The 15,639-nt window shown below is 38.1% G+C and overlaps 1 protein-coding gene across 2 annotated transcripts in view; it reads right to left on the bottom strand.

Moving 5' to 3' along the window:
- DCC (DCC netrin 1 receptor) overlaps positions 1-15,639 on the bottom strand; it is a 1,130,837-nt gene that overhangs the window by 57,842 nt on the left and 1,057,356 nt on the right. For both annotated transcript variants that reach the window (XM_027068985.2, XM_027068988.2), the window contains exons 23-24: positions 12,066-12,228; positions 3,753-3,979 (exon numbers count right to left, since the gene is read on the bottom strand). In XM_027068985.2, coding sequence (XP_026924786.1) covers positions 3,753-3,979; positions 12,066-12,228 — 390 coding nt within the window. The remainder of the gene's footprint in view (positions 1-3,752; positions 3,980-12,065; positions 12,229-15,639) is intronic.

Here is a 15,639-nt window from a genome sequence, read left to right as displayed (position 1 = left end):
TCAAGAGTCACATGCTCTACTGACTGAGACAATCAGGTGCCCCAGTTTTATCATTCTTTAACAGTTCCATTAACATCCCATTGTATGAATTTACCACAATTTATGCAACTAGTACTTAGGACCCAAAGACATTACATCTTATTATAAAAACTCAGAAAATAAACTACATTTTTTAAAAGTAAGTCTAGGCATAGTTAAATACATTTATTATAATGCCACAAAATGTCATTCTAAAGAGTCATTAAAAGTGGCAAGAATGGTTTGTGTAGATTTAAAATGTATATACAAAATACATGTTGAAAGGCACCTGGGTGCCTCGGTTGTGTCCAACTTCGGCTCAGGTCATGATCTCACAGTTCATGGGTTCTAGCCCCACGTGGGCTCTGAGCTGTCAGCCCAGAGCCTGAAGCCTGCTTCGGATTCTTTGTCTCCTCTCTCTCTGCCCCTCCCCTGCTTGCTCTCTGTCTCTGTCTCTGTCTCTCTCCAAAACAAATAAACATTTAAAAAAAATACATGTTGAGAACAATAAAACTGAAGTTTTGAATAGTATGTGTATCATTTGTGTAATATACATATGAAAGCATATTATATATACATACACATTTGTATGTGTATAAATATATAAATGTAAATATATCTGTATATTATATATTATATATGTTGTGTGTGTGTGTGTGTGTATATATATATATATATATTTATTTGTATACAAAGGTTACACACAAAATTCTTAACATTGTCTTCCTTTCATGAAAGGGATAAGGAATTTGGGGATGGGGAAAGGCACTTATACTTTTTACTTCCTTTGGATATTATTTTCACAACTTTTTGTACTATTTTTTTTCTTTTAAAATTACATGCACATATTCTTTTTTTAAATTAAAATAGTAGTTAATAAAATTCAAAATTTAAAATACTGATGGGGGAAATTTCTATGCAGCCCAGATAATGGCAGCTGCCTAGATTTGTATCTTCCACACATCCTCCAAAAATCTATACAGAACTATACAAGACAATAAAGCCACGCAAGATGTACCCTTTTGAAACGACTAAAGGAGAAAGAACAAACAAACTCTGGATTTCCTACAGGCACAAAAATAAATAATACTTTCCAGCAAAGCTATGACTCAAAGTTGAATATTTGAAAAAACTACACAAAAGACAGAAGAGGGGAATAAGACTCCTAAGACTGACCTAAAATCATTCAGAAAAGTCTACCCTACGGAAAAATGTTTTAAAAGTTTCCTAGTAGACCAGAGCACTTAAAAGTATACTATTTATTGACATGGAGTTTTGTTCTTTTAACCAGGAGAGTACAGAGAATGCTTACTATAATGGAAAATATAACCAGCAGGATTTTGAGTGCTACTTTCCTTTTACTATAGAGTTGGCAAGTAGGTCCTCAAATTAAAAACAAATAGGCACAAGAACCCTGTCATTCTAAAAAAAAAAAAAAAAAAAAAGAAAAGAAAAAAACCAAAAGAAAAAAACCAAAAAAACAAAACAGCAATCACTTGAAGTTAAGCTTCTTCCAGGACTTATTAAATGATCAAAAGTAGTCTGGCTGTCCCACTCCAAATGCCATTTTAGTATATAAATGATATAGGGAAATATAAAGAAGGAGGAGTCCTAGAAATAATTGGCAAAATCTTCTGCGGGCTGAGAAGCAATTCTGTCCCCTCCAGTGGGAGGCAGAGGTATGCTCTCCTCCTGATGCCCCACTAGGAACCAAAGCTGCCAGAATAAACACCTGTAAAATGTGGAAGTTCCTGCAAACGAGATCTACTTTTCATTCACTCTCCAGATAGTAGTCTCTTCAGGCAGCTGGCTTGCTGGTCTACCCTGTGTATATTTAATCAGAAGAGGTTATTGAAGAGAGCAAGACTGAAAGAGTGACAGCAGTGGAGTATAAGCTCTCTCATCATTTGGCCTGGAAAAGAAGTATGAGCTTCTTCTGGGTCAAGTGTGCACTTGAAAAGTTGCTCAAGCTTGAGTCTTCTTGCTGGAATTCACCCAAGTGCACCTGACCCACCTAAAACAGTGAGGGTAAAAGAGCTGTTCTTGGTAGGAGTGGGGTAAGCCTTGACTTGATATCTCACATGGTGTAATGAGCCAGGGGAAGAATCCCACAGGATCTCATAAATAATTCATACTTGTGTTTCACAAGAGGCCCAGAATTTGGATGTTGCATGAAGACAGTCCATGTGCTCACAAAGCAGCACAGCCCTTCAAACTGTCCTTTCTGCCCTCTCTCCTTGCCTCTCTTCTCATCTCCCTTCCCCATCCTCCTACAAAGCCAGGAAGAACAAATAAGTAGGAGGAATAAGTAAAGGTGTTTCTGAAACAGACTGTGCCCCCTCCTTCTGTTCCATCCCCACCTCTCCTCCAAGGTGCTGGAAGCTTTAAAGAACAAATTACAGCCCTAGTCCTCAGAGTCAAAAGTCTAGCTGGCCATAAGGAAAGGAGAACCTTTAATTTAGATTTCAGATGGCAGTTTTGGACAGAACCTGAATGCAGTTTAACCAAATGAAAATGATGGGAAAGTTAAGGAATCTGCTTGAGATATTCTTTAAGAGCTAGAAAAAGTATATTCAACAACTCATGGTTAAAAATCAGTAAGTGAATTCCTTGTTTAAACAATTCTAAGCTGAAAAAGTCTAGTAAGCCAGTTACATATTCCAATAACTAAAATATTTTAATTCAGTTTTAAAACAACGGCTACTCATTCTGCAAACACATGAGTAGACCAAGAGTTTTGTTTTGTTTTGTTTTGTTTTGTTTTGTTTTGTTGATGAGAGTACTTGGTTGATTTTTCTGCTTTCCATAAGCAGTTCAAAAATATGATGACTAACAGAAAGTGAAATATCTTACAACCACGCTTTAGATTTTCTTAGTTATTCCTAGACATGGATTGTTCTGTGCCTATTTATTAAACAGTAGGCTTTTTTCTTCTGATCACGTTGTATGTCAACATCACCTGCAGACAGACTCCATCAAACTAGGCTAGTGATCATATAATGTGATTACACGGGGACAAAAGTTGATCTTTACAGTAACCAAGGCTGAAATAACAGGAGATGTTATGTTATTATCTTCACGTGCCATGTGACCCTAGTGTGATTTTTTTAATGCAATGAATTGAGAGCAAATTTTTTAAAAACATTTTATTAGTTTTTGAGAGACAGAGAGCATGAACAAGGGGGGGCAGAGAGAGGGGGAAACACAGAATCTGAAGCAGGCTCCAGGCTTTGAGCTGTCAGCACAGAGCCCGACATGGGGCTAGAACTCACGAACTGTGAGATCATGACCTGAGCCAAAATCCGATGCTTAACTAACTGAGCCACCCAGGTGCCATGAGAGCAAATTTAAAATCAGCTTTCAATTATCCATAGACATAAGGAATGAAAAAAATGTACAAATACCTTCACATTTTGACAAAACTCTCATTCAAGATTTAACAAAAAGCAGTAAGTTCATTTGGCTTTCACATTTCAGTATTTCCCAAATGTACCACCTGTTACCTCTTAGAAGTTTTAAGTAACGTTGCAATTATAAAAGGCAGGTAATAGGATGCTGGAAAAGAAACTAGTTAATCAACCGAATTTACATCAGATTATTTTAACTATTGGTAAATGACCCACAGATTGAAGGGAAAGATGTCTCCATCAAAGAGGAGACAAAGAGGAAACTTTTTGTAAATAAAGTTTCAGAGTGGTGGGGGGTTGTCCTGATGCTTGAGATGAGAGAGTTACCTGAATGAGAGGTGCTTTTGCTCCCCAGCTGGGTTTCTGACTGGCTGTGGCTGACTGGTGTGAGGTCTTGGCAACTTTGGATGGGGGAGTCCCTTCCTGTAGGGTCAGTACCTGATGGCTTCTCAATATTTTTCATCTCCATTTCTTCATGATGTATCCAAAGATCAGGGGGCCTGAGGTCCTTCTGGCTGCCCTTCCTTTTGCCAACACTGTGGGTGGCCCGTTTCCTATGGAAGAAAAATTAGAAAGCAAATGTGAATGCTTCTATTCAGTGGTCCTTCCTCTCTTTTCTCAGTCAATTCAAGTTAGAAGCAGAGAAGGATAGAAGAGGGCTCCCAGGAGGAAACCTGTGAAATCCAGGAATTGGCAGGCATGTGTTGGCTGCCTTTCCTCGTCTCCCCTGGAGATTCACCACATTATAGGAGCAGTGGTGCTGAATCCCCAAGGCCTCGGCTGCCTGCCAGAGAGTGCCTGACTCTAGCTCCACCAGCTACAAATTCCCCACAAGGTGACAATGGGTGAGATGGAGCCATATGCCAATCTTTGGAGCCAGTCATAAGATACTTCACTGCAACATCTGTTTAGGAGATAAATGAAGGAGTCGTGTTGAAAGGGCAAATGGAAATAAAAAGGCCAGAATTTGTGCCAGCCAAGACTGGGGTTTAGAAGAAAGTCTGTAGCTCAGCTGTATAATTTGATGTGCTATTTGAAGACAAAAGGCCGAATGAGGACACTCTAAGGAGAATAAAAGCACATTTGCCTTGGAGTTACTAAGTATCTGGATGAAAACACAGTAGGATCCATCCTTTGAAAAGAGAAGAATACAGTTTAGAAGTATGCTTCAATTATCTCCTATTTTCCTCAATAAGAATTTAGCAACCATAAATTCATTTTTCAGTGGTAGTCTGTTTTTGGGGCTAGTCAGATTCAAATGCTCCCTTTAGGCTAAGTAAAGTAGCATGATACTCGTGGCTAGTCATTCTCTACAGTAGGCATCAGTAAAGTATGGCCTGCAGACCACATCTGCCCACTGCCTGATTTTGTAAATAAAGTTTTATTGGAATCCTACTGAACTCATTTATTTTCACACTGCAGTGTGTCGAGAGGTTGCAACAAAGAATGTATGACCCACATGTCTCACAAAACCTCAAACATTTACTATTTGTCCCTTTTCAGAAAGTTTTCAACCTCTGCTTTACAGTTCTAGTTTTTAATATCTCTGCTTGTATCTTCTATTGGTAATAATGTCTCTTCTAAGACAGAATTCAGATGGTTTAAATCCAACATTTGATAGAGCCCCAGAGAGAAGTAACTCCCTCTCACTTCCTCCCTTGCAACAAATGGTTTATGAGGATAAGTTGCTAAATGACTCAAACAAACCACTTCAGGGAAAACTCTTTGTAACCTGTACAGGCCACTGAGAGCGGCTTCATTTTCCAATGCTGAAAATAACCTTTGCATTCGTCAATTAATACATGCTTAGTGATGTGACTTGCTGAATTTTAATATATTTTTATCTTTTTTGAAGTGTGCTGATAAGGATAGGAGACAAAGAATGCCAGACTTAATGTTTATCAAGTAGTTTAGTACAGAAATAATGCAGTATTTTCTGTCCTAATATTTTCCCTACAGCTCCCGCATTTTGCTGATTTCTTGGCAGCAGTCCCACACTGACTCTGACAATGGTCTGTAATAACCTTTAGATCATTCTCTTATATCTAAGATAATAACTCTCTGCTAACCATCCATTCCCTGAATTCATTTCCTTATACTTCACCTGCCCAAATGTACTAGTCCGCAAATGACACACAGCTCGCAATGTAATCTACCCCTGGTCACTTCTTAGAACAATGCAATGTCATTTTCAGACTTGGAGATTTCACCCTGTTATCTTTCTAACAAATCAAAATGCTAAACCACTTTTTAATCCCAGTGCCTATCAGACTGAATACAGAGAAGTACCAGTTCCCAAACCCAGGATAAGATGGCCAATGTTTTCATAATAACTCAATATTTAAATAGGTGTGGGAGGGAAATGTGTCAAATAATTTTTTAAACTAAAAATAAGTTATGAATTCTGGTTTCCTCTTGCTTACACACATGCCTCATTCATTCATTCATTCATTCATTCATTCTTCATTCACCAGCCCCTATAATCTCAGTACCAAGCATCCACAAATGTAGTTTACTAAAAAAAAAAAAAAAAAATTCCAAATCTGACTGAGGTAGAGCTTTTTTTGTATGGTGTGATTTATAGCCTCCATCTGGGAAAAAATTATCATTCTTCATAAAATGCATACACATTTTTCTGATGGATTTTAGTTAGATTAAGACCTTTTCTGAGAAGCTACTCATCCACTTAGCTGTCAGCCAAGAATCTAAAGACTCTAGGGGAGCCTGGGTGGCTCAGTCGGTTAAGCATCTGACTCTTGATTTTGGCTTAGCTGGCAATCTTGCAGTTGGTGAGTTCGAGCCCCAGGGTTGGCTCTGCACTGATGGCACTGAGCCTGCTTGCGATTCTCTGTCTCCCTCTCTCTCTGTCCCTCCCCTGCTTGTGATCTCTCTCTCTCCCCCCCACCTCTCTGTCAGAAAAACATAAAAAATAAACATTTAAAAGAAACTTAAAAAAAGAATCTAAAGATTAAACAAATTTTATTTCCTTTTTGTATATATTCTATGAAAGGGCATCTACTAACTACTTTTGTTTTCTATCATGTCTCTTATCAAGAAAGAATTCTTTGACCTTGGAGAGGCCTCCCTTCCCTGCGGGTGGTAGTAGCCCAGGCACCAGGTGCAGCAGGTTTTGTAATAAAACTGACATTTGCTCATAACTGAACTGAGATTTGTCTTAAAACCCGAGTTGTCATCTCAGCCTTCTGTCCATCTGCTGGTTCTCTGATACAGGACCCACTGTGGTCCCCTTGATTCTCTGTCTCATCATTGGAATCTTCAAAATTTGTATGCAGATGAACCTGTGCAATGGGTCCTGAGGTGTGGTCCTTGGACCAGCAGCATCAGCATCACTTGGAAACCTGTTAGAAATGCACGTTCTCAAGCTCCACTGTAGTTCAGAAACTTGCAGATGGGGGGTGAGAGGGTGCAAGTGGGCAGGAGAGGGTGGGGCCCAGCAGACTGTGATTTAACAGCTCTCAAGGGAAATCAGATGCACTCCAAGTTTGAGAAACACCACCTTAGTGAATTTTTTTTTTGTTTTTATTTTAAACCTAGTTTTTGCATTAGATATACAATATGTCACATGTTTGTCCCTCCCTACATGCACCCTTTCTCACAGGTACCAGTAATCTTCCAGCTTCCAAAAACAGCCATAGGATGCCAGGGTCTCTTCTCACCCCATGGGCTATTGAATAAAGGCAAAGCAAGCATTCTTTCAAGGTTCTCTGCTGTCTCTTTCTCATACTGGGGGGCAAAGTTTTCACAGCATAATCAAGTGTTAGTGTTTTTTGTTCTCTCTCTCCATCTCCCTCCCTCTCTCATTGTACTTTTGCCCAGAATGCCTTCACAATCCTATTTACTTACAAACTACTGACTCTTGAAGATTTTCTTCAAGCCTCTCTTCTTCAGGAAGCCTTCCTGACCATGCTAGGTCAGTGTCATCTTAACATACCTAAATCATTTCCCTTGTCTCTTTACCACTCACCTTGCATTGATGACCGTCTGTCTTACTGAGCCGGCCAGATGCTCCCAGTGTGTGTATTGATTTCCTCCCATGAGACTACAGCAAATTCTGTTTCATTCACTTATCCAACATCATCCATTGTTTTGCAACATGTATTCATTTATTTATTCAGTGAACATTTACAGAATACTGAGTATGTGCCAAAAAATGTGCTAAGTACTAGAAATGCAAAAGATAGGTGAGACATTGGGAGCTTAATAAATGAATGGAAAATGGCATGGCTACTATGAATTTCTGCATTGTTGGAGTCATGAGCAGGCAACGGATCATGGCAGTTGGTAAAGCTGAAAAAGTGGAGGGACCAAATCACAGGAGGCCTTGCCTCCAACAGAAATATTTTTAATAGTATCAGGAAGTCAGTGGGGAATTGCAGAAAGATCTTTAGCTCAAGAGTTAACATTAATCAGATCTGTTATTTTGTATAATGCAGATTACTTACTGAACACATAGTAATTACTTGAATTAAATAATGAGAATTTTTCATTATCGACTTGGAAGTATTTTTTTGGCAAGATTCTCTGATTTTTTATTGGCTTCTGTGTTTCTTACTTTGCACATAACCTATTACTGTAAGAGAAGTTTGTTTCCTCAATCACTTTTAATCAGTATGTTTAGGATGTGAAAGGGTAAAAGCCAACATTGGTTTAGTATCCATTTTATTCAAGACTGTGCCCTTTGAAGTTCTACAAAACTATCATTTCACAGATTCTTTTGCACATTGTAATAAACTATTAAATCCCCTTCTCTGCTTAGGCATCCTCTGTTCAAGTCCCTCACAGGAGGCAAATAGTGTTGTACTAATTCTTGTGGTCAGATAGGTGTGTGTCCAAGATCTGATGGAAGGTTGAGGCAAGAACACTTTGCCCCACTGGGGATTTACAAAAGGTTTCAGAAAGGAAGAAGGGCTGGAGGGCATGCGAAAAAAAGATTCAAGTTCACTAGGAAAAAATATATTAGGATGTATAAGTACCCGCCCTACTTCTTCCATCCAAATCTTTTCCAAAGGTTTCCCACTTCTTAATTCTCTATATTGATTATTTTCATTCTGCCAACTGATATAAAAAGCAAAAGAAAACACTTGTATTGGAAACCCAGGGAACATGTGTCATAGATACTCAAATAAACCTGCATTTTCTGTGGTGGAATTAAGATATACTGAAGATATATTGAACCCTAAGGGGTTGCCTCTGTGGAATAGGGAAAAATAATTAAAATGTTAAAGATCTGAAAATCAGTGAATGTAACCTAAGCTACAGTAGATTTCATGTAAGAGTTTAAACATTTGATTGTCAGCATTGAAAATGATTATTTCTGCTAAGAATGTGGACTAATATTTAAAAGTTGCTGTACACTTGTCACATCAAATAGGACATTTAGTCAGTTGGTGACTCTATCAAGTAAAACTTGAATTTTATTTACATATTTAAATTTAATGTAGTCGGACAAGCTGTTGATAATCTACCCAGGTAACTGCCTTTAAAATGTGATAACCATGCGTCCTGGATTTCCAGCGTATTCTCAATGTCAAATCTTTTGTCTTTAGTATCTACAGATACATTCTAACTTATCATATTCCATATTCTATAGCTTGGCCAGGAAAATGTCATTACTTTATTAAAAGGCACAAAACCCCTCACCTACTCCCCATTAATTAAAGCTTTCACAAACACATTTTTTCCATCTTAGGATATTCTACTATGATTTCACTAATTCAAAATGTGTAAGGGGAGTCCCTCTTCAAAGTAGTAAGTGATTTTAAATTAATAACCAAAAAGAAATACAAAATTATTTTTATTTCATATCAATTTGAGGCCACATGTTACCATGTGATTCTACAACTTGATAGCATTCCATGGGAAGTTTCAGTGTTCTGAGGTAGAGAAGATGAAAGAATGTATTTATCCCTGTTTCTCATTTGAGGAAACTGACATTCAGGGATTAGGTTTCATTAACCACCACTAATTTAATTCAAGAAGTGGGGAATCAGAACCAGAACTTGGGTTCTACCTTCTGTTATTTTATATCGTAAAAACAAAACGTTACCAACTAGAATGTGAATCAGATAACTACCTCATTATTAAATAAATATGTGTATATGAAAAACCATACAATAAAATATATGGACATTAACTTGAATGATGTACTGCGAACAGTGCACATAAATATGCTTCAAATCCGTTGGATGCAATTCAAGAGCCCCAATAAAACACAAAGACAATTTACAGTCTCCAGCACCAACAGGTAAAGAGATATTGAAGCAGCTCATGAATGTGTTTCCTATTTCACTTTATTAATTACATGAAACTCTCATTTTTCTGAGGGTTCTGTAAGGGACATTACTTCTGTTTTAGATTGGAATTGATTTTGCTTTCATCTGCATCATTTAATTTGTTCAAAAAGTCTCAGTGGTGGTGGTATCAGGAGGAAGGATCCTCAGTAAAATCAAGAAAAGTTAAATTAAAACTCAGGAATATCTTGAAGGAGAAATTTTTCTTTTTCACATTTTCTCTGTTAGTATATACAAACAGAGAGGCCAGGATGAAAGGCAATGGGTCTGTTACAGAAGAAAGATAGATGAGGAAAAATTGTGAAAATATGCCAAATAAATATTAAGAGATTTTGAGTGAAGGCTGAGGAAAAACCAAAGTGGCAGTAGGACAGAAGCTATAAATTCACTTTCTTTGGTTTTCAGTCATTCATGGAGTGATTTATTCTTTCATTCATCTCCTAATTTAAAAATGAGTTCTATTGAGGGCTCAGCCTCTACTCTTTCCAAATAAAACCTTCAAGCTCTTAAGAAGTGCTTAGCATGGGATCTAAGACAATTTAAGAGTTTCTAAAAATAGCATGAAATGCCACTTTTGCACATGGAGAAGACTGGCATTTTCTCTGTGAGGAAACAAAATATGTCCAAGAATCCAATTCATCAGGTCCATATAATCCACCGACATTCTTCTCAAAAAGATGAAAATGAAAAAACCAAAACACCCCACTACAGGTGGTTCCGATGATTAAGCTTAGTTTAGTGAACACATTCATGTTTTTCAAGCCATCATGAAATAGGCCAAGCTTGGTTTTGGTGCCTTCCCCACTTTCCTTCACGTGAATATTTCTCAGCTCTACTTCAGCGGCCTGTCACATAGATGTCTTCCCATTCTATGTCTGCACAGCCCCATTCCTGGGATTATTCCACCAAGACACTGTCGAATGCCTCACCCGATTACAGTTCTTTTTTTCTCCAGAGCCTCACTAAATGTCCAGCACACTGGAGGTTCTGTGTAATTATGATTTCCTCTTACACATGAGAGTAAGTTAAGCTCAGTCTGCCTGGCTTCTTGTTTAAGCACAATGGATTAGCACATCAGCTATCATTAACTCGAAGATAGCCCAATTTCACACATGCAGCCAAATATAAAATTTGTCCTGCCATATAAATAAATTAAATACAAAGACTGCATCTACACTCATATGTCACTTTCTTTAGCTTGTACATCTTCCTGTATCCTATTTCTAAATACCTCACTTCAAAAGGTTGGAAGATACAATACAGATCAACAAATGGGTCATAGGATTTTTAAAAAGAGAAACTAAGGTATTAGCAAGGGAAGAGAAACAACGATTTGTTAGAGAATCTTTCTCTGACACTGTGTGTAGCATATAGTTGTCAAATCAGCCACCTATAGGCCCAATGCCTCAGGCTTTCAGAGCCAGCACTATGCCTGAGGCCAAAGGGAAAAAAAAAATCAAGGGAAGATCTTATCAGAGCCAATTCAGTGAGAGAGTACAGCTGAAAGGGACATATCAGGCTGGATTTGAAAAGTGCTAGACAGGCAGAGAATAACCAGGAGATTATTGCTGATTCCCACAACTTCTGACACAAGGTTAATATGCTGGTTATGGATGTTGCTGGAAGGGGATAAACTGAATTAAAACCATCTTTCCATTCTAAACTTTGACTTTGATGTATCATCCTCTGCATGGGCTATAACCTAGAATTGCATAATATGGAAATTTTTTTTAAACCCCTCAAAACGTTGAATTTCTGAGAATCAACCACAGCCGGGAAATCCAAACATTGGGAATTTCTAGGATCTCTCTTCTATCCTAAGTACTGTCTCCAAACTAAATACTCCACTGTATTATAACTACATTGAGTTTGGTAGTCATTCATGCATCAAGCATTGGTTAAATGCCTACAGGCCTCCTTGCCAGAATTGATAAATACTTTCAAAGGAACACACATCTCCAACATTTTACACATAATTGCAGACAGGGCCATGAATTGGGACATGGTGAAGTCCATTTTCTAAATGTTGCTAAAGGAACATGTGCCCTCCTCTGAAAGGAAGGATCTGGCCCACAGAAGTCAAGTCAAGCAGAAATGCCAAGTGGGTCTCCAGGTGGATTCTATTATTAAGTCTGCAAGCCTAGCCCTCACTCACTCAAGTTATGGGCCTGAAATGAACAAAAGGCAAGGTTTTGCTCAGGTCAGAGGCTAAGGAATATGTGGTAAATTATGAAAAAGAACACCAAAAGAGATTTCTCAAAAATATAACTCAAGAAGGTGATAGGTCAAACCGTGACCTCTCTCCTCTCAGGAACCAGCTGTTACCTACTTTCTCTGCTGGGCTGAAGAGCGCCGGGTGCAAATCACAGCCACGATCACTACCACCAGCACTGTGATGACGCCAACGGTGACCACAATGATTACAAGCAGGTTGCTGTTCTTTTGAGGAGTGACACTGCCGTGTGGGGGGTGCATCTGGCCAATGGGTGGCTCTGGGAAAAGACAGGCAAATGGAGATCAGATTTAGGGGTTGTGACAGCTCCGCGTTTATCAAGCTGTTAAGGATGTGAATGTTCCTATTGTTCTGGGCATTCTTGAAGCTGGGGAAAAAAGCAATGAAAAATGAGAGGAAAGATCTATGTTACCTCCCCAAGAAGAAAATTAAATATATGTCCACACAAAATCCTATACGGAAACATTCATAGCAACATTATTTAGAATAGCCAAAAGTGGAAGCAACCCAAATGCCCATTGACTGAAGGATGGATAAACAAAATGTGGGGCTTCCATACAGTGGAATATTACCCAGCCATAAAAGGGAATGAGGACCTGATACATGCTATGACATGCATATACCTTAAAAATGTTACTCTAAGTGAAAGAAGCCAGACACAAAAGGTTAATATTGTACGATTCCACTTATACAAAATATCCAGAATAGACAAATCTGTAGAGACAGAATGTAGATTAGTGTTTGCCAGTGGATGGGAGGAATGAATGGGGAAGGACAGCGAATGGGTACAGGGTCTCCCTTGGGGATGGTGAAAATGTTCTGGAATTAGACAGTGGTGCTGGTGGCACAACCTTGTGGATGTAACTAAAAACCACTGACATCATACACCTTCAGAGGGTGAATCTGTAGCACGTGAATTATTTCTCTCTTTTTTTTTTAAAGAATTAACCTGTCATATTGAGTAGAAAGTGGGGACAGGAGGAAGGCTACTTTGTACTACGAGTATTCCAGGGTTATGAGAACCACAGGAGGCTATGCTTTATGAGAAATCACTATTTATTTGAGGGTGTGAAGGACAAACTATTTGACTCCAATCACTTACGATTTATTTCCATTTTTTTTAAGGAAGCTATCTATAAAGCTTTAATTTTACATTTAATTTTCAACCTATTAAAAGTGCATGAATCCCACTTAAAAGCTGTCACTTGGTTCAAAAGAGGATCATAAAATCCTGATATGAATGTTCTCTTGTCTTGCAGTAGTACCTCATGGTAGACAATGTTTAGGTGAAAATAACAGACAAGACATTTTTTGTTATAATTTGCTTAGGTAAACAAGAATGGCTAATGACACCTTAAATTGCTTTCTTTAAATATTCAGTAATCAATTAGAAATATTATGTCCTATGTTACGTTATTCATTAGAAGTAACAACGTTTTAAAAGGTAAACAGTAGCTTGTTTTATTTATAAATTAATTTAAAGGGGTGCCTGGGTGGCTCAGTCGGTTAAGTACCTGACTTTGGGTCTGGTTGTGATCTCACCGTTCATGAGTTTGAGCCCCACATCAGGCTCTCTGCTGTCAGCACAGAGCCAGCTTGGGATGCTCTGTCCACCCCCCCCCCCCCCGCCCCTGCCCTAACCCCCTCTCTCTCCCACTCTCTCTCAAAAATAAACAATTAAAAAAAAAGAAGGGTGCCTGGGTGGCTCAGTTGGTTAAGTTGTCTGACTTCAGCTCAGGTCATGATCTCACCGTTCATGAATTTGAGTCCTGCATTGGGCTCTCTGCTGTCAGCGCAGGGCCCAGTTTGGATCCTTTGTCCCCCTTTCTCTGTCCCTCCCCACCTCATTCGTTCTCTCCTTCTCTCTCTCTCTAAAATATAAACATTTAAAATATACACATATAGGGGCGTCTGGGTGGTTCAGTCGGTTAAGTGTCCATCCGACTTCGGCTCAGGTCATGATCTCACAGTCCGTGGGTTCGAGCCCCAAGTCAAGTTCTGTGCTGACAGCTTGGAGCCTGGAGCCTGCTTCAGGTTCTGTGTCTCCCTCTCTCTGGCCCCTCCCCGCTTGTGCTCTGTCTCTCTCTCTCTCTCTCTTTGTCTCTCTCAAAAATAAATAAACACATTTAAAATATATACTTAAAAATTAATGTAAAAAGTCACAGAAAGCAATGATTTTGTATATTTTCCTAGACCTAAGTTTGAATGTGCTTCTTTAACAAGCTATGTTAGCTTTTTATACCTCCTGAGTGAAGTATTTAGGCCTTTTACACCCTCAGTGACTTTGTCTGCAAAATGGAAATAATACTTATTTTTACCGGTATTGTCAGAATTAGAGAAAATACATTCAAAGTGACCATCTCAGCACCTGACAGGGAATAAATCAAAATCAAAACCAAAACACTATCTTTTGACAAGTTATCTAAGAATCATTGTTTTTTTGAAACAATAGTCACCTAAATTTAAATTATTGCTGATTCATTGTTATTGGAAAAATATTAAGCACTTCTGATATAACTTGAATCTCAGGGGAGGAACTCATCAAAAGTGTTTAAATAGCACTTTCTGTTAAACATTCTCTTATAAGTGAAAGAAATAAGATATCCTTGAAGTAATTTTTACATTTACTGCAAAGGAATGAGGCAAGTAATAAAAGGTCAGAACTTTCTGTATCATAGTTTTACTTACAATTTAAAAAGTCATTTTACAGTAGTATCTCAATATGCCCTTTCTGTGCTTAATAAATTAATTGATTGGAATAAATTAACCTTTTATGTGAGAACTTACAATGAAGACAGTTGGAGATATCATGGATTTTTATTAGCATGACTTCAATTTAACAGTTCACCATTGCTGACAAACTTTGTTTCAGTCATACAGAACAGTACACCTAATGAACATTTTTAAAACCTTGTAAACTAGAATTTTTCAAATTTCTACTCATTTCTTTTTCCTCCCCACCCAGAAAGGCATCATGTTTCAAGTGTGAAAGGAATGACTCTGGACTTTGCTGAACATGAATGAGATTATATCGATGCCATTTGCCTTAGAGAGTTAGGGATCATGAGGACTCCCATTATAAATCTTTGATACCAGGCCTTTACGCCTTCCTCATAAAAGTTCCCATCAGTTTGAAAGTTGATATTCAAGGTCTTTCATTAATTTCCCCATCTCAATTCAAAGGCTGAACAATCAGAATATTTGACATCAATGGGCAGTTAAGAAAGTCAAGTGGAATGGAATCTTTTGATGTCGCTGACCCTCATTATCTGTGGTAATTTGTTCTGTAGAGTTGCTGTAAACACTGAATTAAGGAATACTAAGTATTGCTGCTGGAGGCAATGCAGTGTTAGGTTCCTGGGAGCCTCTGGTTACAACATTTTTATCAATCAATATATAACCTTGTTTTATATGTGTTTCTTTTTAAAGACACTTTATTTAATACATAATGTTCATTCATTGACATTGAACTCACAGTCAACAACATCATAACTCATGCTTGAGTGAAGCTTAATTAACACACACATTTTCTCCATAAGCTACAGCATACAGCCTTTTGCGTGTAGGAACAGTAAACAGCACTTCAGCACTACACTTAAGGCCACTTTAAACCCTGAAACCACCACTAAAAAATGCACAAAAATGTAAAAAAAATTGGCACTACATACAC

Source organism: Acinonyx jubatus, chromosome D3 (genome assembly GCF_027475565.1).
Source record: "Acinonyx jubatus isolate Ajub_Pintada_27869175 chromosome D3, VMU_Ajub_asm_v1.0, whole genome shotgun sequence".
Classification (NCBI taxonomy): domain Eukaryota; kingdom Metazoa; phylum Chordata; class Mammalia; order Carnivora; family Felidae; genus Acinonyx; species Acinonyx jubatus.
This window is presented reverse-complemented; position numbering and strand designations above follow the sequence as displayed.